Genomic DNA, 26,772 nt, shown 5'->3' with positions numbered 1-26,772 from the left:
AGAAGTTGATAATATGATGAATACGAGAAAAGCACGAAACCCGCTTTTGTATCTCCCGATGTTAATGTGGGCGTACCCATCTTGATCAATATATTTTAGAAAACTTACCTCTTCATAGCACATAAAAGGATGCTTATGATTAGAGATCGGATTTTAAAGGGAAAGTTTTTCATCAAAAAAGGACAAAAAAGGGAAAGTTATAGTCATAAAAGGACTTGAAAAAGAACTATATTACTACCCAAAACACACTTCAGTACATTCATGGACATACATGACACACACAATCTTACATTATCTCTTCACAACATAAGGAAAGAGTTGCATTTGATATAGTCAAAAAAGGACTTCAAAAAGGACTATATTACTCCCTTAAAAGGGTGCTATTTTAATTGAAAACACACTTCAGCACATTCAAGAATACACGTAGCACAGATAAGCTTATATTTATCGCTTCACAGCATAAGGAAAGCGTTGTATTTGATTACAGTCAACATTTCAATGATTCTGCCCCTTTAAATGCAGCATGTCTTTATAAACACAAAATGACCGCTCAACATCAACTGAAAACAGAGGTGAAAATTTTATTTTTATCTTGAACTCTAAATCAGCACACTTTATTAGTTTTTCAATGTCTGGAATCAGAAGAAGAACGATATTTATTTTATTTTCGCTTGGTCAGGAAGTTATAGGCCTATCGGAAAAAATATAGGAAAATTATCTAAATGTTTGCGATATTCTGCCAAAAAAGACCAATATAAGAGATGTTTTTTTAAAGGAGGAAAAAAGGGAATATGGACTAAAAAAGGGAAAAACGGGAAGTCAAAACCACATAATTTGGTTGGTGGAAGATAGTTTTGAACACCGTAATTAATTATTTCGTGTTTCATATTGAAATAAAAAAGGGATTCCCTTTAAAATCCGGTCTCAACTGATGATAGTTTCTGAGGGTCTTGAGAGTTTCGCCGTGCCATATGTTATATTGAATGAAAGGTCATACCGTCGCTTTAGATCAAGACATTTTCTCTTTACGGATTGCCAATTTATTAGCATTACTCCGCACCTATCGGTCTTTGAAGTTAACTAATAACACGTCCGAACATACACGAAGTCCATCACTTCCAGCGGATGGACCCCTTTAAGTTCTTTCTTGGTGAATCAGAGGTTTTTTTCTTTCCTAGCTCCAATTCTGTTAGGAAATAGTCAAGCACTATGATTCGTCGCCAGTAACTATTCGGTTCAGAAAACTGCAACGATAGATGTCTCCTGATGATATCACCTTTATTTATGAAAAGATTAAAAATCGCATCACTTCCACGACAAATCAATTTATCAAGTGGATAAACCTGTTGAATAATGACATCGCATCTACCTTGTCATGCTGCATGCTAAGTGCGTGACACCAAGAACTAGAAACCTCCACTGAATGTCAACAACATAACTTATTTCCAGTTTTCGACAGCATCGTCATTCTGATTGTGTGGTCTTCACTATTTGATCAAACCAGACAATTTATGACAAATTAATTTCAAACTACTGTATTAAACATCATAAATCTCTTCTGTGTGCCTCAACCTGACAACGGATTTGCTAGTTTCAGGTGTTCGACATGAAGGAGCTACTGGTCAAGCTCATCATTGTGATCTTTGTGGTCATGATGGCTTCCGAAACAACGTCCAGGACAAGTTCTGGGGGAATACTATTTCCTCGGGAATCAGAATCCAGAGATGTTCGGTCTCTCGATGGGATATGGAATTTCCGCCTTTCTCCCGAAACAGATCCTCTTACTGGCTTCCGGGAGCGATGGTTCCAGAAGGATCTTACTCAGGTACGTAAGTAGCCTAACTCAACTCTCGATTTTAAGCACAATGAACATAGCTGAGATAGAATGCAAGGCCTGAGATATATAAGACAGGTAAGGAACTATATTAAAAATGCGATTAAATTATTTATGTTTATTTTTTTTTTGTCATGGCGAATAAATATACCCTCATAGGAACACTGCTTCGCGCTAGTTTACTTGATTTGAGGTTGTTATAGAGAGTAACTCCGAAATCTGGCTCTCTAGTAAGCTTTATTGGACCAACCTCAAGTCGGACGGATTGTTTGATAACGGGAAATTCTAACAGAAGACGTCTTTTCTTTCTGGAATTTACAGCACAGTCTATTATATACAGTCACGAAGCTTGAGTTGATGAGGTTGCTAGGAACAATAGACTGTGCAGGTACTATTTCGCATTATTTGTAATGAGCCGATAGTAGCGATCCTAGTGGTTAGCAACTATCTATGGATGCATATTTATTACATATTGAGCTTCGTGACTGTATATACTAGACTGTGCTTACATTCTGAGGAATATATTACTTCTGGAGTGACAGTACTTCTTTTCAATACGCTAGCCATTTCCATCTATTCGTCCATGTCTATTGGAATATCAATTTATTTTTATTAAATCTAGTGCTGTGGGATTTAATCGATTAATCTAACCGATCAATCGATCAATTTCTATTGTAAGATCAATCGATAAAAATATTTAATCGAATAATCAAGTCGATTAAAATTAATCGGTTGTACTTGATATTAACTATTATTTTGTTAATGCAAACTCAGAATAAAAATTCCGACAATATTCGTCTCTCAGAAATTGCTTACTTCAAACACGGCTCATGTCAGTAGATTTACTAGCATGTAAAAGAACTCCTGCGGGACAAAATTCCGGCACACCGGCGACGCTGATATAACTTCGGGAGTTGCGAGCGTCGTTAAATAAAACATAACATTTAACATTTCCATACGATGCTGGATGGCCCCAAATACTGACCGAAATTTCGTGAGAAAATTCCTTCCCTATGACGATCTGAACCAGCTCTGATTCCGTAACCGACACCAGACATGATGCCTTTGACCAAGACGCTATGGCGCGGGACAATTTCCTGAATTAGTCCCAACAAATCTCATCTTTATTTCTTAAGCGTTCATAAAAGTAGAATATTTTAATATTAAAGCTACAGTTCTCACATATTTTCTCTTTAGAAGTTACTACTCAATTATTATTTTTTAATCTTAAGGGGACCCGGAACGTCCTATACTTGCAATGTTAAATGTAAGCAACATTTTTTTCCTAAACTTTTGACACTAGGGATCTGATTTTTTTCTGTAGTATATTACATATTTTTAACACTTTTTAGCATAGGGATTTTGATATAATGTCATTTGTTTTAAAGATATTACTTTTTTTGTAATTAAAGAGTTTTCTTTTTTTTTCACTGCTTTATTATACACGAAAATTTTCATTAATTAGATATTAAAAAATGGCTTATTAAAAGATGTAATTTAGCGTTATATTTAAGTCCTGTAAATTTCAAGTCTCTAGCTCTAATAGTTTAGAAGAAAATGTTCCTTAGCCTATGCATGAAAAAAATTAACTTATGGGAATTGAGGTTCAAAGATTCATCTGCATTTGTACTGTAGTATATAACATATTTTTAATACTTTTTACTTAATTATACTTAAACCTTTTAGTATACTGTATACTGTAGGCCTAATAGATAAAAAAAAGAAGTTGCAAATTATTGCAAAATGCTCCCTGTGGCTATTCAGACGAACCCCGTCCTTCACCGTTTCAAGGTACCTACCGATCCCATCTCGACCGTAATAGTCGGCTATTAAGTCGTACTTTGTTAAGTGTGATTTAATAAGTGTGCTTTATGTACATACAAATAAGTCGAAATTAATATCTAATTATATAGGACTACATAATTATAAAAATAGTAATCATTTTATAATAATTTAAATTATTTTTTAAAAACAAGCTTTAGAGAATACAATAAACTTATTAGTGCATTTCAGGACCATATTCACACTTGTATTAGGAAAGGTTAGAGGGCAGATAAAATAATGACATACTGTATATATCAAATTAAACAGAATGAATGTAGAATTTTATAATTCGAGGCTTTCCCGGCATTTGATGTAAAGATGCCTCAAACTAGGAAGCTGCCTGGAGAGGGGAAGTAGTAGAGCTAACGGAGGGGGCCCCACCTAGGCTCCGATACCCGGGTATAGACATATTATCTGAAAAGTTGACCGCTTGACAATGTATTCAAGATGTACCCTCCCTACGCAGCCTTCTCAACTGTTATTAGAACTGAGCTGTACCGTTCTAGTCCACAGTGCACAGTAGTAGGCGGACAGTGGTAGGGGAGAAGTTCTCTATGCGCCTGCGCTAACGAGACAGCTTGCTAGTTTGAGGCATCTGTAGAATAACTCTTCTCGGGTTCTCAGCCAGGTGAGTTGGAGATTTGCTTCCAAGCTTTCGACGGCTAGCTCTGCCATCTTCTTCAGGGATCAATTTCTATTATAAGATTAATCGATCAAAAATATTTAATCGTATAATCAAGTCGATTAAAATTAATCGGTTGTACTTCATATTAATTATTATTTTGTTAATGCAAACTCAAGAGTAAAAATTCCGACAATATGCGTCTCTCAGAAATTGCTTATTTCAAACACGGCTCATGTCAGTAGATTTACTGGCATTTAAAAGAACTCCTGTGGAACAAAATTCCGGCACACCGGCGACGCTGATATAATCTCGGCAGTTGCGAGCGTCGTTAAATAAAACATAACATTTTAACATTTCCTGAAGAAGATGGCAGAGCTAGCCGTTGAAAGCTTGGAAGCAAATCTCCAACTCACCTGGCTAAGAACCCGAGAAGAGTTATTCTAGAATTTTATAGCATTAAAAAAAAAATCAAGAATTTTTGTCTACCGGGTCCCCTTAAACTTTGAGAGAGGCAATTCCCTAAATAACGGCTCTGGTTTTACACCAATCTTGCTTCAACTCGAAGAAAAAATAGCAAACACTTTACTACGTACGGCCAGGGATATCAAACGAGAGTGTATTGCACCCACTGACCCAAGAGATTTTCCGCTTATATTACAGGATCTTATGCAGACACACGTTTAACAAAGATTCTACGTCACTGTTGCACCTCGTTTAAAGGCTAGAAATGCCCGCGATTGACATGCCTGACGGTAACAATGAGATGCGTTTGTTTCAGACAGGAGAGACGATTCCAATGCCTGTTCCAGCGAGCTACAATGACGTCACGGAAGATAAAGCTATTCGAGATCACGTGGGTCTAGTGTGGTACGACAGGACATTCTTCGTCCCGGACTCGTGGCGTCACAGCTCTCTCGTCTGGATACGATTCGGGAGCGTCCACTACGCCGCCCAAGTCGTAAGTATCTATCCGAGTGTTCAATCCGTGCACCACATTTTATTTATATACAAAATTAGACCTAAGTATACACTTGGACAATATGATTTCTCGCAATAGCGATAGATATGAAATTCGACGACTATACGTGTATTTTGTTTTTCTTGTTAGTAGTATTGTGGCATTTAATCCATTAATCTAATCGATTAATCGATCAATTTCTGTTGTAAGATTAATCGATCAAAAATATTTAATCGAGTCGATTAAAATTAATCGGTTGTAGTTGATATTAATTATTGTTTTGTTAATACAAACTCACACTAAAAATTGGGACAATATTCCTCTCTCGGAAATTGTTTACTTAAAAGCACAATACTGTTATTTTCTAACTACAAAGCAGGTAGTGTAGGGAAAATCTTTGCACAGACACTTCAGAAAGAGATAGAGATATAAAGACAGTGACCTAGTCTATCTCTATTGAAAGTTGAAACACAATGCGAAACCCTTATTAAGTTTTATGGTTTTCCAAGAAAATTCCACCTTGTTGTCAGCTCATCTTCCTAGCATATGAATTACCTATATACTTTTTTGGGATTCGTCCCCCTTATCCCTTATAAAATAGCCATGTCTACACTGTGTGCAAGTGAAAGCGTAACTACCTTCTTCTCTTTCTAAAATCTGGTAATTCGATTACAATAGGGGCTAGTCTTCTGTTTCGACCGCTGTAGTTTTGCAGTTGCAGTTTCTGTACTGAGTTTGTATATGAAGGTTGTTGGGTGTGTTTAGTTTGATAAACAACAAAAAAAAAAAATCAGTTTTCTGTGTTTTGGGAAAAGTGTAAACTCCATTATGTCATATGAGAATTTGAGAGGTAAACTCGTGAAACGTTTGGATTTAAATTGAACGATTTTGGAGAAGTGCTTGACAGAAAAAAAGTTTTTTCATGTTTAGTAATGCAGGAAAATTGTTACTAAACGTAGAGCGGCACTTAATTCGGAGCATGTGAATGCACTCACATGTTTAAAATCATGGATGAAGCACTAGGAGAGTCTTCATACTTTTTGTTAGTTATGTTTGTCTCAAAAATTCCCGGAGAAATTGACACAATTAATTATAAGCCTCATAATAAATATGTTAGTAATTAAAATAGTTGTTTTGTAATATAGCGATACCATATATAGGCCTACATACAGTATACACAACATTTAATACTTATGCTTATCACCGAACACAAGTAAAATTTAACAATAATCGTGTGTTAGAATATATTAAAACATTTTTTCAACTCGATCAAAACTCGATTAATCTATCGATTATTCGATTAAATTCAAATAGTTAATCGATTAAATATTTTGCACTACTTTTTAGGTTTTAATAATATTATAATTAATTTTATTGCTTTTAAATCTGCTACAAGTTCACCGCTGTGGAGTAACGGTTAGCCTTCTTGACCGTGAAATGAGCCCTGGCCCGGGTTCAAATCCTGGTTGAGACAAGTTATCTCGTTGGGATTTTTCTGAGGTTTTCTCTCAACTACTCGAAGCAGAATTGGAACTCGGACTCATTTCACTTTCATTAGTATCATTCCATTATTCATCTTAACAGTTTACAGTTTGTCCAGGAGGACATGGCGGACGTTGTTCCATGATCTGCCTATAGGCGGCATCTATCTGAGAGAGCTGCACATATCCAGAGAAGCTGCAGGGGCTTTAATAATCGGACTGCAGGTGACCGGGGTAGTTTAGCTCCCTTGGATAGATGGCGAGTTGGTGAGTCGTGGAATCGATTGCGACATGTTCTTTTGGTAAGGGTGCAACAGATTCAGACACATGAATTGCGAACAAATGCCGTCGATCTAAGGAGACCGCAGAATAACATCACAGGTAGGCGTAGGATCAGGTTGTAGTCAGAACTGAATGCTGTGGCTGAATCGATACGATGGCACCACGCAGTGAATCATGCGCTTGAAGAAGCGATCCCAATGGACTTCAACAATCATTCTAACGTAAGGAGGTTGCACAATAAGTCTAAGGCTGCGGTGCTTGCCTGCGGGCCCTCCAAAGGAAAAAAATCTGCTACAAAATGTGAAATATAATTTAGTACATCTTTCTGTGATGCGAAAGAAACTTTTATAACTACGATTAAATACACCTTGACATTTACCAAGATATATACCTATTTTCAAACCAGGACTGGACTAAATTCTGAAAAGAACCAAGTCAGTTCCAGGAATCATATCATAATCGCTCTCATAACGCCCAAAATTCCATTCTATGTGTACTTATTGCTTTCAATATAGAAAACTGTTTTATGAAGGATTTGTAACATAATTTTTAACTGTATATTGATGCGTTGCCAAAATATGTAGCGTGATCTACTCATAAGCAAAAATCAGTAACGTATTACCTCCGAGAAATCGAAATTACATCAGATAGGTATAGTAAATTCCATCTAATGGACTAGTTGCCTAATTGCTTGCTACGCTAGTAACCAGAGATCCGAAATTCGACTCCTGAAGTCAGGTGAACTCAGTGGTTTATTTTTCTTTCTATCTCTTATTCTTTTTTTTTTTTCTTTTTTTTAGTTTCTCCAGGAAAACATAAAAGTAGTACCACAGTCTAGTATATACAGTCACGAAGCTTGAGTTGTGAGGGTGCTAGGAACACTAGACTGTGCCGGTACTATTTCGTATTGTCTGTAATGAGGCGATATTAGCGATCCTAGTGGTTAGCAACTATCTATGGATGCATATTTACTACGTATTGAGCTTCCTGATTATATATGCTAGACTGTGGTAGTACCTTGAAAATGATCATAAACGTTTCGATATCCTTTTCTCCTCGCCGCATTAACTTTGTTACAAGACTCGCGCTATTGGTAGTAACATTGTTGCGCAAACGCTTTTAATTGTACACAATTTTACAGTAAAATAATTTACATTCCATCTTCTCTTTCCTAGCAAGTGAAATTGGTGAAGGACTGTAGGCGAAATATTCTCATTAGTGTGCGCAATAAACGAATTCAGTGACTGCAACCGTGCAGATCTAAGGTTGTTTCATGAACCGTGGCAACCGCAGACTGCCACTTTATATTCTTTTTGGTCTTTCGGTCGTGTCACGCGCCGGCTATTGTACTAGAAAAGTGTTCGCACGTGGGGAGAATAGCGATTTCCCTGATAAGCACTTCTGATAAATATAAAGTACTTCTTTCAATGAGTGGATTTCATAGTCTGGGGAGCGAGAATTACAACCAATCGAAACAACAAGTTGTTGTGAGGTTTCTACCAAATGGAACCAATTCGCATTCATAAACAAAACAAACTTTGTAGTTCATCGGGATTATACACAGGCGAACATTAAGTTAAAATTAAAGTAGCGACTTAGATTTTTATGAAGCCCCTGAAGGTACTGCCGCTAGATGGCAGTATTATCCATGTGTCAAGATTAACGATGTGCTCACAAGCGGCACAAGTGAAACAAATAATCAGCAGTTGCAAAATGGTAGGACCTCTGTACGAATGTAGGCTACTATTATCGAAGAACGCTCCGTTGTGAGATTTTTTTTTCTAGAAAAAAGAACTGGCAGCAAAGGATGTTCATAAATAAATGTTGCCCTGTGTTGTGAACATTGCCTATCACGTCATGTTGTCTAAATTGAGGGGTTTGGGGGAAAAACCTGGCAGTTCCAATTCAGTACTCTTCGAGATAATGAAGAAAAATTTACCGCCAATGTACAGAAGAGACAAGTCCGAAATGCATTATAACTATGGCTGTAATTCTTGGAACTACCTGGTTCTTCGACCAAACTATATTAAAAAAAATGGAGCTGCCTGGTTTCCCCCCCCCAAACCCCTCAATTGAAGAATGTGATTCCAAAATGCGTTTAGTCTATTTTATGAAAAGATTGGGCTACTTTTTTATCTACTGATTTGCGGACTGAGCGAGTTTTCAAGTGACATGCACAAAGACGCAAACTTTTAGACAATTATTGACGTTGTTTTGGAAGAAAAGAAGCGTAAAATATAAATATTGGTCTTGTAAACCAAAAATAAGGAACACCTTTTAAAACTTCAGAAAAAAAATTATATCTTTTCATTAATTCCCAAAACTAATATTTTAAATAAACTACTTTCTGATATTACAAATATTATAATTATGAGTGTATTATTAAAGTTTGGAGGATATGGTTTATTACGTGTATTTGTGATTTTAATTAATTTTTCTATATTTAATTATATTTGGATTTAAGGTCTATAAAAATCATACATATGCATAAACAATAAAATGGCCAATTTGACTGAGCGAGTTTTGGGATCACACACTTCAATTGGGTCAGAAGTTCTCTGAAGGACGGAGAAGTATCGAACACCGAGTCGGTTGGCCTGTGGATATTGTCATGGAGGCAAAGTGCAACAGGTTGGCGACTTGTTAGGCCTACGAGCAGATAGGAAATGAGCAGGCATGAGGGAAAGAGAGGTGTATATATCAAGTGAAAGTTGCATGGTTGGTGAATCCCCATCTCCCCGAAATTAGCTGTCAGTCTGTGTGCAGTAAAAACAAGTAGTGAGTCAGCTAAAAATAAGTGCAGTTTATTAGGTATGTTGTGTTATGTTTTGCAATGGTTGCATATTCAGTACATGAACGTGCACACATTCTGAAAACGTACATATGGTAAAAGAAATCGTGTGCCAGAACAACGGAAGTTTCAGACGTAAATTCCCTGGCCGCCCAGTCCTGCGTAGAAAAATAATGCTAAATGCTGTGAATAGGTTTAATGAAATAGTTCTTCGAATGATATGATGTAAATTAATTATCACACACGATAGGAAACACTTCCAGCAGCTACTGTATCGAGGATGAGTACCGAATGATATTAATATAACAGAGTAGGGCCTACGTAAGTTTTAATCCGGCGAAACGCCGTGAGTTCGCGAGTGCAAGCAGCGAGAGACCTGCCGCTAGTCAGCCGACAAACACACCGGAAACGTTCGCTGGGACGCACTGTACTAAGAAAGAGCCGGATTGTTTCTAATGTACCGTAATAAGCAACAGAGGATTAACAACATGGGTTCCGGCAGTGATGGAGAAGAGACATACAGTTCTGAAATTTCTTCGGAAAAAAAAGAGTTATATCTTAAATTAGTGATATTTGTTTAAAAAGAATCCCATTCTGTACTCCTTCAGTTACTCGCACTCTTATCGATCTTCTCGGTATTACCTGGATTCACAAGTGAACATGAGACGAACTCTAAACTGAACAGTAACCCATAAATACAATGCATTACATCTCAGAAGATAGCTACTATTTGATGTCGTACTTCCATGGCAGAAGAAAGAAAGAAAGGAAAGAAAGAAAGAAAGAAAGAAAGAAAGAAAGAAAGAAAGAAAGAAAGAAAGAAAGAAATGTAACTGGCCTACTGGCAGCACATTGTCCCTATAGAAAGCATAAAATGAAATTCTTTCCAATAAAAGTTCTTGTAATCTCTCTAGAACAGTGATGTCAAAGCAAGCGCTTTTTTCTGACTTGACGTCGTGCGCGGGCATTAAGCGCTAGGTATGCTAGGAGGAATAAGCAGCCTGTTGGATTAAGAAAACAATGGTGCACAAACTTCAAACGGAACGTTATTTTTATATGGCTTCTTTCTGTTTGTTATTTTCTATATTGTCTATAAAACAAAAGTACTAACACCTATTTCTTAGCCTAATATTGTAGTTGTGTTTTAAACGTTAATAACATAATAAAGAGTAAAGAAGGAATATTCACACAAATTCCATAATAATTACAACTATACTGTACTAAGTGAATTAAACACATCTTTCATAAAGAAAGTGTTATCCCAAAGAAAGACACAATATGACATGACAAGTTGAAATTGATATTTATGGTATCTTTAGCCTTATAAAAGTAATCAAAACAATATTATAGTACAAAGAAAAAATGTTGTCTAGGTATATGTTTTAACTGTAACTAATATTACATAATAAAACTCTTATCGAATTATGCTTTTAGGTGCGCAACTTTCTGTTATCAGAATATTAAATTATCTCGAAATCTGCTGAAGCTATAGAGCTGACGTTTTACCAACACATAGGCACATATCTTTTGTTTGTGATGTAACAGTATTTGCTTTGTTAATTCATTTCCTTACAAACATTTTCCATGCGAATGTTTTCAAACATTTTAATACACTATCTTCAGTAATACGTATTTACGATATATTAGATTTACGAAAACATTGTTTTACTACCTGTAAGGCTACTAAACAAACATACCTGAAAATTTCACTTTTCTATAAAAAAAGTTGAGAAAATATTCCTTTTGAATAAAAAAGCAAACTTGTGAAAAATGAACATTAAAATTAAAACTTATATTCTTATAATGCACTTATACTTCTCAGACAAATCTAAAAATTAATATGGATACAGTTTTAATAAGTTCTCTTCCCTTTATCCATTGAATCAGTGCTGGCCAGCCCTGTATATAGCTCGACCAAGCGGCATATACTACCTCTTTCGTCTGTCTCTTTCCTTTCCGCTGTAAAGCGCTCAGGCTCTCCTGGGCTCTAAAATGCGCGCTTGCTCCTATGGGTATTAGTTGACATCACTGCTCTAGAAGAATGGATCGAGTGGTATATAGAGTGTTTCTAAATTAGACCGACAAATTTTTGGATCTGATAGATAACCTTCTTTCAAACAGTTTTTGTTTTAAGGAACCCATGGACTGAGACACTTTCTTTCAGAGCAAGAAGGGTTTATGTCATTACATAGCTCGTTCGTACAGGAAGGGATTGAAGTAATTAGTTAAGTGGAAAGTGAGTAAACAAATCATTAATGTTACAGGCACAATTTACTGACCCAAACACAAAGAAAACAAACCGAATGAAAAGGAAAAATACTCACTTCAGTGTTAAATTAGAAGGATAGCTGTATTGCTTTTACTGCCTCATCACTACAAGTGCTGGAACACACGTCCATTGACTTCCAGACAAGCATTGCATCGACGTGCCATACTTTGTCGTACCCTAGAAAAGACGCCAGGCATTTCCCTGATTTCAGCTACTGCGCAGATAATGTGTGTTGCAAGATTTTATTCAGAGTCAACAGGGGTTTCTTAAACCACAGGTATTAATCAAATTGGGTTAATGCATACAACCGAGCTCAGGGAATAAACAAACCGGGTCGAAAAATGATACTGTGCTGACGGAGTAAACAAACTGGGTGGTAGTGTTAAACCCCTCTTGCACTGAAACAAAGCTTCCTAACCCATGGGTTCTTTAACGAAAAGTGTTTGAAAGAAGGTTATCTATACGATCCAAAAGTTTGTCGGTCTAATTTAGAAACACTCTGTATAAACAATAAATTTAATTCAATAAACCTGGCAGCTATCATAAATTCGAACACTGAAGATCACAAAAAAGAGATTTCAAATTCCTTATCCAAAAGTTTGTCAGTCTAAGTTGGAAACACCCTGTATAAACAATAAGTTTAATTCAATAAACCTGGCAGCTATCATAAATTCGAACACTGAAGATCACAAAAAGAGATTTCAAATTCCTGATCCAAACGTTGTCGGTCTAACTTAGAAACACCCTGTATAAACAATAAATTTAATTCAATAAACCTGGAAGCTATCATAAATTCGAACACTGAACATCACGAAAAGATATTTCAAATTCCTGAACCCAATTTAGTTTCAGAGTTGTTTGATTAACTCTGTCCTTTTGATAGTAAAGTTGAGCAGGACTAATTCCATTATTTTCTATAGTAAGCCTACTACGTACAAAAGAAATCGTTTCAGATTCGAATAGTAACTTAGGGGACCAGACGTGAGTTTTCTACATTTTCTACATATTGGCTATACTTTTATTTTTTTTTCTTGGAAATATCAAAGATATATGCATGAAATTTCTCATGCAAATTTACCATAGTAGAGTGAATAAATATTGAAAAGTACATTATTATTATTATTATTATTATTATTATTATTATTATTATTATTATTATTATTATTTTGTTTGTTCATGGCTATCACTGCTTTAATCTATCGAATCGTTTAAGGGGTTAGATACAGCTTACAGCAGTACAATTTTTGGAAATGTTCAACATTTTTTTCCTCCATTTCTGTATCTTGTACAATAATGAAAACTGGTATGTATAAAACACTGTCCTTCTATATGAAAAAAAAATTACGATTTAAAAAAATTATTATATATATATATATATATATATATATATATATATATATATTTTTTTTTTTTTTTTTTTTTCAAAATTCAAAATGTTGGCAGTTCATTGTGCAGTGATGAAACGTTTCTCTCATAACTAAAAAACTTATTAACTTTTTCATGTTCTCTCTCTTTTATTTTATTGCTGAAACTCATGTTTACAATATCATGCTCTTTCAACTACATTCTTTAATAAATATTTTTTTTTTATTTTGTGTAATAGAAAATACTGATATTTGACCATTTTTACAATGAATTTATTTTTTATCAGGCAATCTACACATACTAATTTTCATTATTGTACAAGATACAGTAATGGAGGAAAAAAATGTTGAATATTTCCAAAATTTTACTACTGTAAGCTGTACTTAATCCCTTAAGTTGCGTAAAATTTATCAATTGCTCCTCGCTATAAAGAATGGCGGCGGCGGTCATGCAGCAGGCGGTGGACAGTGACGTTTGGAAAGTACTTCAGATGTAAGCACAGTCTACTATATACAGTCGCGAAGCTTGAGGTGATTTTCTGCAAATCTCGTGATAAAGCGCTCCAAGCGGTTAGCAACTAGAAACAATAGACTGTCCACGGTCGACTTTGGACTGTGTCGTATTTCCATCGAGTGCTAGCTCGTTGCATATTTCACATTGATGCTTGTGAAATGTTCGTTATTGGTTGTAATGAAAATGTTAAGGGCTAAAATATAATAATTGGAATAATAATATTTTACTAGAGACGTAGAAAAATTAAGTTTGTTTTAATGAAATTTATTGATCACGTTTTATTTTCAATTCTGGTGGGATTATTATTGCTTAGGCCTACTTTTCTTTTTCAAAGGATATGTTTTTAATTATAGCTGTTAATTTTGTTGTTATTTTTATTTGTTGCTTTACTAGAGACGTACAAAAAGTGTGTTACAATAAAATTTATTGATCACGTTTTATTTCCAATTCTGGTGTGATTATTATTGCTTAACCTCATCCCACTTTATTATCTACGTAAGCCTACACTACAAGTACCGGTACACTTACGTTACTCCATTAATTAATATTTTCATTATTATTGTTGTAAAGGGAAATGCAAATTAATATTTATTGGTTTCATAGTTAATTATCGCTATAATCTTGAATGAGTGCAGGGATTTTAGTAAATTTCAGTTCGTGTTGCACAAACAAAAATAATATTAACCTATTTATTGCATGTATCTTCGAGTTTATGGTGGAATTTAATATACTTCATTAAAATAATAAATTAACTTTATGCATTTAATATTTCAATAATGGAAGGAAGGTGTTAATTTTTTCAAAAGAACACGACAACGAAAGTGTAACATATTTTGTCGTCTGCTAGGAGAGAGATCTGCGATGATGAGGCGATAGTAGCGATCCTAGTGGTGGGCAACTACCCATGTTTGCATTTTTACTACATATTGAGCTTCGCGACTGTATATAGTAGACTGTTATGTAAGCTTGATACAAAAGACAAAATTATCAGTCGCCAAACTCTAAATTTCCCCAGCAACGGAAAGCAACATTTTTGTTACGAAAATGTCACATAAGAGTTTAACTTAAGTTTGGAGGTCAGAGAATTAAATGAACCGAATACAATTACAACTCGTAGCTTACATTCTTTTCTACTTGTTCATTTAGAACGAATGTAGTGACCTACATATAAAATCGCAATTAATTTATATACAACAGTTTCGTAATATTCTGTAAATGAAAGACCCTTGGCTTGTATGGAAGTTGACGAGCTTGGAATAACACTGTGAAATGAAATGACTTGTTTTATTTTCATTCACTTCAACTTTTTGTTGTGAAATGGAATTTTAAAATGTTACATTTTTTCGGATCAAATTTCAGCACATGTAAAGGACAAAACTAAAATTCTTTCAATCACTTATTATCATAATAACCTGCTCTCTTACATTTAATGAGCATATTGGGAATTAAATCAATGGCTTTCCTAAAACATGCTAAGAAATGTTTCATATAAAATAACTTTTATGTCAAAAAGGAAGCAAAAATGAGGAAATTTGTATTGAACTTTTTTGTTTGAAATATCTCAAAGAATAACTCTCTGAAATTAATGACATTACTTGCGGTTCACCATAAGTATATATCGTCGGCATACAAGCGAAACTCACTAAGTCCAATTTTGGTGATTTTGAGTTATTTATACCACTTTATGGAATTTCTTCTGCTCTATCGATTGGTGAAATCCATTTAGTCCTAAAATAATAAATAAACGGGCTATCGAGGATTGTTCATTTTCACTAACTAAAACAACTCACAAAACGTTTGACAGGAGAAATCCATTATTGGACTTAGTGGTAATGTCCTGTATATCTCCTGCTTAAAAATATTGTCCTGAAATATTTTGTTACTGGTGAAATAAACTTAGTCCATGAAGACAGGAGATAGCAACTAGTCCATGCCATTTTTTCATAAAACAATTAATACCAACAAAATAATAATGTAAAATACCTGTTTTTAGTAGGTGAGTCAATTCAGAAGATGTAAATAAATATTTTTAAAAAATTCAGGTTTCTATCTTGCCTCTAACGAAAGATATCTAGTAAATAAATATGACAACATCTTTAACTTCAATTATCTCATAACTATGATTCTGGACTTAGCGAGTTTCGCTTGTATGCTGACGATATTTATTAGTATGCAATTCTTATTTTTGATAGCTGGTTTTTAGCTCTGAATTTGAAAACCGTTTGAATAAGAGCTCTTGATTCTGCATGTATAAAATATACATAAAAAACAAAGCACGTTAAATTTATCCTACTTACTTACTTACTTACTTACTGGCTTTTAAAGAACCCGGAGGTTCATTGCCGCCCTCACATAAGCCCACCATTGCTCCCTATCCTGAGCAAGATTCTCTATCATCATATCCCACCTCCCTCAAATCCATTTTAATATTATCTTCCCATCTACGTCTCGGCCTCCCTAAAGGTCTTTTTCCCTCCGGCCTCCCAACTAACACTCTATATGCATTTCTGGATTCGCCCATACGTGCTACATGCCCTGCCCATCTCAAACGTCTGGATTTAATGTTCCTAATTATGTCAGGTGAAGAATACAATGCGTGCAGTTCTGTGTTGTGTAACTTTCTCCATTCTCCTGTAACTTCATCCCTCTTAGTCCCAAATATTTTCCTAAGCACCTTATTCTCAAACACCCTTAATCTCTGTTCCTCTCTCAAAGTGAGAGTCCATGTTTCACAACCATACAGAACAACCGGTAATATAACTGTTTTATAAATTCTAACTTTCAGATTTTTCGACAGCAGACTGGATGATAAAAGTTTCTCAACCGAATAATAACAGACATTTCCCATATTTATTCTGTGTTTAATTTCCTCCCGAGTATCATTTATATTTGTTACCGTTGCACCCGGGTATTTGAACTTCTCCACCTCTTCAAAAGATAAATTTCCAATTTTTATATTTCCATTTCGTATAATATTCTCTTCACGAGACATAATCATATACTTTGTCTTTTCGGGATTTACTTCCAAGCCTATCTCTTTACTTGCTTCCAGTAAAATTCCCGTGTTTTCCCTAATCGTTTGTAAATTTTCTCCTAACATATTCAGGTCATCCGCATAGACAAGCAGCTGATGTAACCCGTTCAATTCCAAACCCTGTCTGTTATCCTGGACTTTCCTAATGGCATACTCTAGAGCAAAGTTAAAAAGTAAGGGTAATAGTGCATCTCCTTGCTTTAGCCCATAGTGAATTGGAAACGCATCTGACAGAAACTTACCTATACGATCTCTGTTGCTATCCTACTAGTGAATATAACTGAAATGTGTTACTACCGGTACTACAAAAATTATGAAGTAAATTAATACACGTAAATACAGATCGTGAAGCAGTAGGACCTACTTGAGTAAAGTTCTTCTAGAACTTTTTCAACTATTATAATAGTACCGGTAATAATTGCTTTCCTTCCTGATTGACAGTGGGTGAACGGGCATCTGGTGATGAGTCATGAGATTGGTCACTTGCCTTTCCAAGCTGATGTCACCTCTGTCGTCAAATTTGGAGCAAAGAATCGAATCACAGTCGCTGTGGACAACATCCTGCTCCAGACCTCAGTACCCCAGGGACACGTCTCAGAAATGCTAACGTAAGAATTAGCAAATACAAAACAATCTGATTTGATAATCCATGTTGAATCTTTCTTACACTACTTTTAACACTTGAATATAAATAACTGATTAAATGGCAATCTTACTCGTGTTAATTATGTAAGCATGTGCAGCTTACAGCTGTTTCGGTGCTTCTTGACACCATCCTCAGAGCCTACTAGATCTCGGTGCTATCTCAACTTCACTGCCTGTTGTGTGGGTGCGTTCGTGTGATGAAGAGTTGCGTCAAATAGTGTGTGTCAGTGGCGGCTGATTGACTGAGGCAAGTGAGGCCGGGCCTCAGTCACTTGGCTTAACTGAAATCAAATTTTGTGTTTTTATATAATATATTAGTTGTTTGAATGAAGCATATATCGCTGTAGAAGCATTTGAAAACTTTGATGTATATACTTCGTAGTACAGTAGTAAATCTGGGCCAATGTTGTTATGTATTTTGGGAAAATGTAAACAGTAACAAATGAGAGAAATAATGCTGGAGAAGTTAATTAATTGTTAGAATGTCCTTTTTCGAGAAGAAATAATACTGAAAGAAAGGAAGTTTTAAATAAAGAGAGAGACTACCTACGACATCGCTGATAATTTTTCTGACAGATAACCTTAAAACGCGAGTTTCTATTGCATCCTGGTATGGGCAACATAAATGGTTATGTGATAATGTGAGGCAAAATAAACTTCTCTTGGCCTTGTTTGTTGCTGTCAAAGGAAAAAAGTAAAAAGAAAAGAAAGAAAGAAAGAGGAATTTCAACACATAATATGGGTTATTTCATCACACTGAAACAATCACTGAAACTCACAGCATAACAGCTTATTTGGTGAGTGAAATTATTATTTTTCTTGATAGTAATAAGAATAGACTAATAATAGTATTAATAATAATACAGTAATAATGATATTAATAATATAATAACAATAATAATTAATATAATAAACAAACATTTCCTATCGGAAGCACTTAAACTAGTTGCATCTGGCCTCACCGAGGATTTCGATCACCGGCCGCTACTGGTGTGTGTGTTCTGAAATTGATCTGTGTGTTGAGAATTTGATTAGGGTGTGTTTTAGTGTGTCTGTATATTTCATATTGTTCTAGTGTGTTGAGTTTTTGGTTTTTGGGTTGTATGTGTACAATTTCCATGTTTGTATTTAGGTTATTGTATGTATGTATGCCGAACACATAACTAATGCTAACCACACATACAATAACATAAATACAGACATGGAAATTCTACACATACAACCCAAAAACTCAACACACTAGAACAATATGAAATATAGACACACTAAAATACACCCTAATCAAATTCTCAACACACAGATCAATTTCAGAACACACACACTATTTGACACAACTCTTCATCACACGAACGCACCCACACAACAGGCAGCGAAGTTGAGATAGCGCCGAGATCTAGTAGGCTCTGAGGATGGTGTCAAGTAGCACCGAAACAGCTGTAAGCCGCACATGCTTACATAATTAACACGAGTAAGATCCCCATTTAATCAATTATTTATAATCTGATTTGGTTAATGATTGACAAGAAAGGTGACTGCCAATAGGTTATTGTTATTAGATTTAAGCATTTTATCAAACTAAATCCAATTTTTAATATTTATAATAAATAAATTTACTTCTAATTCATGCATTGTATTAAAATAAGTACAACTGACAATATATAAATATTTCCCTGTCACTGTCTCTCTTCCATTCTTTTTGACCAACCGACCAATCTATTAAACGAAAACTGACTAACTGACCAACAATAGACTGAAGAGGTTGTATCATAAGATTACTTATGTAATTATGTTTCTATCATTTTTCATATGAGAGGAAAAGAAACTGGCCACCATACCCCATTATCTCCTTGCTTAGTTGCCTAAGTGGTTGGTATCACTTGTGAGTTTCAGATCTGTCTACGGACAGTTGACTAAACAGCAACAACATTTTCATATTCAGTGAACAAATTAAGATGTTTAATATTCACGTAAGAAACCTTTTAGTTTAAAATTAGATACTTTTCTCTATTTACATTATAAGACATTCAGTTTCAATAAGTTAACGATAACTTTCATTTAATCACAACTGTAAACGCGAATTTCACTTGTTAGTATGTGATTGAAAAAAAGATAAAAATAGAAGTGCATTTAATAATGTGTTATCTCTCATTTGAAGACATTTGTTACATAGTTCGCGCTTGTGAACATATACGGACATATGTATACACTATAATAAATTATAATTAAAACCATGATGTAAATGAATAGTTTATTCAAAAGTAGTCTAATACAATAAAATAGGTATTAATTCTATAGGTATTATTAAAATTCTATTTCAATAATGTTATCTTCACCAAACGGAGCCGCCATTTTCAGTCGATTATCTATGCGGGAAACAAATTACGATCGTAAAACATGTTTTATAGTACCGTAAAAATGTGCAGTTTGAAATGTTGACAAACAAAGAAACAAATGCTAGGGTAGTGATAAAAACAAACAAATGCTAGGGTAGCGATAAAATTAAACAAATGCTAGGGAAGCGATAAAATTGTGCAATAAGCAGCCATGATTGGTTGAAAGACGTCCTTTCGTATTGTTTTATTGGTCAAAAGTAGTATGACGTAGTAAAAGTGTAATAGTCAGTATAAATAGGCGTCTCCGGGCAAGTATATCTTATTTGAAATTATTCATTTTGATGCGGGAAACAAATTACGATCGCAAAACATGTTTTATAATACTGTAAAAAATGTGCAGTTTGAAATGTTGGCAATTAAAGAAACAAATGCTAGGGTAGTGATAAAAACAAACAAATGCTAGGGAAGCGATAAAATTAAACAAATGCTAGGGAAACGATAAAATTGTGAAATAAGCAGCCATGATTGGTTGAAAGATGTCCTTTCGTATCGTATTATTGGTCAAAAGTAGTATGACGTAGTAAAAGTGTAATAGTCAGTATAAATAGGCGTCTCTGGGCAAGTATATCTTATTTAAAATTATTCATTTTGATGTGCTGTAAAAACCCTTGAGAATCTTATACAAAATATTCATTTACATCCCGTATATTATACAAATATAAAGATAATGTAGAGGTTTCTGGGATGTGATGGCCAAATGTGTAATAGTGCTTCTTTGATTACAAACAGTTCTCAGATGAATAGTAAGCATATATCAGGAAGTTTATGGAAGATTTCATGATCATGGTTTATTACAAATGTACATCCAACACTATTTTCTATTATTGACCCATTGGTATAGATACGATCGTATCCTAGTATTTATCTATCAGTTATTTGAAGAGTTTTTAATAGTTTAGTTCGTTAGCTCTTACGTGGAAAATGCTGTCGATACCAAACGTAAAAATGACAAAAGACAGTGAAATAACTTCAGATTATGAATAAATAAGGGATATGTGATTTACTTTTAGTATAACCACAGTCTAGTGTATACAGTCACGAAGCTTGAGTTGTGAGGGTGTTAGGAACAATAGACTGTGCCGGTATTACAGTATTTCGCATTGTCTGTAATGAGGCGATATTAGCGATCCTAGTGGTTGGCAACTACCTATGGATGCATATTTACTACATATTGAGCTTCGTGACTGTATATACTAGACTGTGGTATAACTATGTGTACTTTCTTTTGTGCAGAGACAACGGAACGAAGATTATACAGTCATACACATTTGACTTCTTTAACTATGCAGGCATCCATAGACCAGTGTATCTTTACACGACACCTAGTATTTATATAGATGACATCTCAATTCACACAGATGTTAGAGGTGACACAGGTAAGATCATTATGGCACTAACTTGGCAGTTTTTCATACTGTCATTAAAGTTATGTAACATTGCTGCAGCAGTATATATTTTGATGATAAATTATAGAGGCGAAAATAACTCGGTGACTAAGTAGGGGAAGAGAGGGCACATTTGAACAGTTTTTCTATTTATATTTTTATTCACATCCATTATAAATTTTTTTTAACTTCAAATGGCACAGTAGGCTATTATAAGACATTGCTTAATAAATACTTCAAAAAGTTTATTTTTGCAGAAATTACATATATGTAAAGCAAAAATTAAGTTCGAACTAACTCTTGTAAACTGCCCCATTGAACAGATATGGGGCATTTTTTAACAATGTCCAAATCATCTGTTAAAGAGCTAATTAACGCTTAAAAATATCATGTAAAACCACTGCTATGGATACATTATTTTTTTCTTTAAAACAACTGAAAGTACACATCAAGCACGAAACTGGTACCAGTAGTATAGCATTTCCATCTGCATTTACTACCATACAGACTGTTTATCATTGATCCTCATTCAGTTGAGATTGCCTGTCTTACTTGCCGTGCACCAAGTTCAGTGACAACTTTTGGAGCTTGCACAACTGTTGCAAGACTCATTTTATCTAGGTTACATGTCCATCAAATCCATTTTAATATTATCCTCCCATCTACGTCTCGGCCTCCCCAAAGGTCTTTTCCCCTCCGGCCTCCCAACTAACACTCTGTAAGCATTTTGGATTCGCCCATACGTGCCACATGCCCTGCCCATCTCAAACGTCTGGATTTAATGTTCCTAATTATGTTAGGTGAAGAATACAAAATGTGCAGTTCTACTTGTGTAACTTTCTCCATTCTCCTATAAGTTTATCCCTCTTAGCCCCAAATATTTTTCTAAGAACCGAACCTTATTCTCAAACAGGTAGACATATTTTTACACAGAAGTATAGATCTATGGAAAATATACACCTTTTCATTCAGCAAAAAGAAAATTGATTAACTTAATTATCAGATTATGAACAAAAACATAACATTGATAACTCTCTAAAGAATAAATGGGAGGAAATGAGTAATAGACAAAAAAGAAAACTAACCATGGCAGTTTTCATATTAATTGGTGGCCAGGACTGTCAGACAAAGTTTTTGTAACTTCCCAGTCATTAGAATGCTTGCTAAAAGGGATGAAAGAAGAAACTAACCCAAGAACATCACACTAAATGTCAATCACTTAACCATCTATGAGAAAGACTAAAATTCGAAGGGCAAATGGCTTCATTATCAATTGTTAGCCATTAGACAAAAATAACAGTAGCAATAATGATTATAATGACAGTGGCAGTGGTGAAATTAGCTGGAATATAATATTTTAACACTATTGTCATACATGAAAATATTTGTAAAAATGACAAAATTACCGACTTATGATTCCTAGGCATCATTAAATACAACGTAACTTATGGAGGACTCCTGCGGGCCACAAGTCAAGGGCCTTCCTGCTTTGTTGATCTACTGGACCGTGATGGTAACTATGTGATACGAGATGCAGGATCTGGGAGGCTGCAAGGAGAACTCGAAGTCCCTGTGGCGAGACTTTGGTGGCCCTACCTTATGGATCCAGAGCCTGGCTATATGTATACTCTGCAGGTATGAATACTACCAAGTAGGTAGACAACAAACCTATATTTACCTACAGTCAACTATGGATATAGTGAACTCGGTTATGGTGAACATTCGGCTATAGTGAACTTAAATCATTGGTCCCGATCCACATACATTAAAAAGTATCCATTTTGAATCTTTCATACACTACTTTTAACACTTGAATATAATTAATTGATTAACTAGCGGACTTACTCGTGTTAATTATGTAACATTTGTGCAGCTTACAGCTGTTTCAGTGCTTCACGCACCATCCTCAGAGCCTACTAAATCTCAGCGTCATCTCGAACTTCTCTGCCTGTTATGTGGGTGTGTTACATACGCCGATCACATAACCAATGCTAACCATACATACAATAACATAAATGCGGACATGGAAATCCTACACATACAACCCAAGAACCAAAAACTCAACACACTAGAACAATACGAAATATACAAACACACTAAAACACACCCCAATCAAATTCTCAACACACAGATCAATTTCAGTACACACACACACTATTTGACTCCACTCTTCAACACCTTTCAACAATCAAACACACCCACATAACAGGCAGAGAAGTTCGAGATGACGCCGAGATCTAGTAGGCTCTGAGGATGGTGCGTGAAGCACTGAAACAGCTGTAAGCCGCATAAATCTTACATAGGCCTAATTAACACGAGTAAGTCCGCTAGTTAATCAATTAATTATTAAAAAGTACATTAATATTTCCGTTTATAGTAAACCCTCGCTTCGGTTAAAGGGAACCTTGTATCCTGACAAATTCTTATTTGAAGTCAGACCTCCTTGTATGAAATTGAAAGAATATGTTGAGAACAACATTCTAAGTTTCTTACTCCTTTAGACAAAGGACAAAGGTAGGATTCGTGATTCCTAGACAATGAGCTGTACTGTAAATCTAGACAATGCATGACGACTTTGCCTCACTCCACCGTCGATGGGTTGTCATTCTGTTCTCAGGCACACTACTCTTACTGTTATTTCCAGTCCACCGTAAAAGGGTTACCTTTTTTTTCTCAGAAACATTTCCAATATGACAAATAGAATCAAAACAATGGAAAATAAAACTGCCTTCTTTTATTAAAAGGGGACGGACATTATGTCCAAAGAATAAATGAAGATAAGATTCCAATGGCTTTCAAACTCCACCAATCTTCTCCCAGTTTCCATTAAGTGGCCCGGGAAATTCCAAGGCTGAGTACTGAGTCACACCATGACAGTGTTTGTTATTTCTACCTGATAAGTCTGTTTATAGTGTTCCAACAGTGATTGCACTGTATAAAAATGTCAAAGCGTAAAGTGTTTTCTTTGGAAGATAAGGCGAATATTATAAGTGACATTGAACGTGGTCTTTCGCAAGCAGATGTGGATCGACAGCATAGTTTAAGTAAATCAACTGTGAGTAACAGAATACAGTGTAATCCATTCCACAAAAATTAAATCTTTTAATTACTGTATATAGTATTTTATTTTTTGTTCACAATTTCATTCATTCCTGTCATGTAAGGTTAGGGGAGAGACACTTCGAATTTAGTGAATCTCGGATATAGTGAACGAAATATGCAAGTCCGCAGAGGTTCACTATATCCGGAGTTGACTGTATATATGTAACCGTTCATTTTTGTGTACTCTTTATTAAAATGTATCAGTAGCAATAGGAGCAGCAGCAGTAGTAGTAATAGTGTTGATGGATGTGGCAGCATTGATAGTAATGGCAGTAACAGCAGGGGTGGTGGCAGTAGTGATAGTGGTAGTAGTAGGATTAGTAGCATTAGGAGGGCTAGCAGCAAGATAAGGCATCATTCATGAGGCAACTAAGCCAGGAGTTAATGGGGTATATCGCTCACTGGTAACATATTACACTAATCAGATTTCAGATGTAGGTAATACATATCGTCAAGTGAGATGTACTGCCTGATAACAGATGTACATATCAATCAGAACCAGAACCTCTATCAGAGGTGGTGGTAGTTGTAGTAGTGACAATATTAGTAATAAATGTAGTAGCAGTCATTTGGTGGTAATGTTGAGTCACCCAAAGTGCTCAATAAAATGTTATCTATACCGGTATAAGAAGTAATCCAACAGAAAAAGTATAAGCCACGTATTCTTTACACTTTCAGGTCAGATTATCAGCATCACAATGGGGAATTGAAGATATATATCGTCTTCCAGTAGGAATTAGAACAGTGGAATGGACCAACACAAGTATCCTTATAAATGGCAGACCCATTTATCTCAGAGGGTTTGGTCGACATGAAGATTCGGATGTAAGTTTCTTGTCATACTTTTTTACTTAGCCATTCTTTTTAAGTTAATTTAAAAGCAATTAAATTTTACAATGCGTATTTCATACAATTTTCTAATTAGTCTGGTATTCATAACATGAATAAGTAATATATGTACGCAGTATCTCATACAACTAACAGAAGATTTAAGGAAATCCCAATGAAGGTATTTATTTGTGACAGAAATAACTCGTGTGAGTTGTTAGATGGACATCACAGCTCACATATAGCTTCTCTTTTTCCATACATCTTAGTCTTTTTGAGATGTCAGGAAACAAATTACGGAAAGAAACAAAGAATTTTGGTAAGTTAAGAATATTGGTAGAGTGATAATCTATCATATGAAGAAAAGATTCGCTTATAATGAGCATCCTGCAGCTACAAATTTCTTGATCGAGAAAAGTTCAGAAGTTATAACAGTTCTTTTCCAAAAGTGCTCATTGATAGTACCAGTGCCACCAGCACCTAGGTGGCCAGCGAAAGATCCTCTCTTCCGATCAACCTATCAGAAAAATATGCATCCAGAAAGTCATAGGAATGGGGTGGAGTTTTATGTTGCTGAAAAGCCAATCCTGTGGGAGTTGGTCAACAACAAAAATTCTGCAACATGTCCAGATACACATTCCCTATGACTGTCGCCTCGATGAAGAATAATGATCCAATGACGAAATACTCTAGTACTCAATGGCACCAGACTAGTTTCTGCATTAAACATTGGTGCATGGCAGTGGCGGCTGATTGACTGAGGCAAACTGAAATCAAATTTTATTTTTATGTAATGTATTAGTTATTTGAATGAAGCATATATCGCTGTAGAATCATTTGAAAACTTTGTGATGTAGATAGACCTGTTTTGCAGTAAAATTTGTTCCTGAAGCCAGGATCGCTCGTGCCGGGTCTGGCTCGTGATGTATATAGACCTGTTTTGCAGTAAAATTTGTTCATGAGGCCAGGATTGCTCGTGCCGGGTCTGCTTCTGGATTTTCGTTTGTCTTCGCGGGCTTTTGACGTTGTGCTTTAAACGTCGTAACTGAGGCACAATTCATCTGGCCTGGTCAGATTTCACTCCTCTCAACCATGGGCCGGCCTCAAGGGTAAAGTGGGGTGGGAATAGGGTAACTTGTCTTCCTAAATAGGCCATAAATAACAAACATTCCAGCTCTTTGGCAGGCAGAGTTCTATTGCATCCTGGTATGGGCAACATAAATGGTTAGTCGTAATGTGGAGCAAAATAAACTTCTCTGTTGGCCTTGTTCGTTGCTGTCAAAGGAAAAAAATAAAAAGAAAAGATAGAAAGAAAGGGGAATTTCAACACATAATATGGCTTGCTTCATCACACTGAAACAATCACTGAAACTCGCAGCATAACAGCTTATTTGGTGAGTGAAATTATTATTTTTCATTAGTAGTAATAATAATAGACTAATA

At 35.3% G+C, this 26,772-nt stretch overlaps 1 protein-coding gene across 2 annotated transcripts in view; it reads left to right on the top strand.

Moving 5' to 3' along the window:
- LOC138705060 (beta-glucuronidase) overlaps positions 1–26,772 on the top strand; it is an 84,360-nt gene that overhangs the window by 49,886 nt on the left and 7,702 nt on the right. The window contains exons 2-7 of one of the 2 annotated variants that reach the window (XM_069833661.1): positions 1,598–1,825; positions 5,062–5,241; positions 17,418–17,584; positions 21,248–21,390; positions 22,823–23,034; positions 25,180–25,326. In XM_069833661.1, the coding sequence (XP_069689762.1) occupies positions 1,607–1,825; positions 5,062–5,241; positions 17,418–17,584; positions 21,248–21,390; positions 22,823–23,034; positions 25,180–25,326 (1,068 nt within the window). In that variant the 5' untranslated portion in view covers positions 1,598–1,606. Of the gene's footprint in view, positions 1–1,591; positions 1,826–5,061; positions 5,242–17,417; positions 17,585–21,247; positions 21,391–22,822; positions 23,035–25,179; positions 25,327–26,772 lie in introns of both variants that reach the window. The other variant, XM_069833653.1, reaches the window with a different exon arrangement.

Source organism: Periplaneta americana, chromosome 1, assembly GCF_040183065.1.
Source record: "Periplaneta americana isolate PAMFEO1 chromosome 1, P.americana_PAMFEO1_priV1, whole genome shotgun sequence".
Lineage (NCBI taxonomy): Eukaryota > Metazoa > Arthropoda > Insecta > Blattodea > Blattidae > Periplaneta > Periplaneta americana.
Note: the sequence above shows the minus strand (reverse complement) of the source record. Positions and strands in the feature narration are given on the sequence as shown.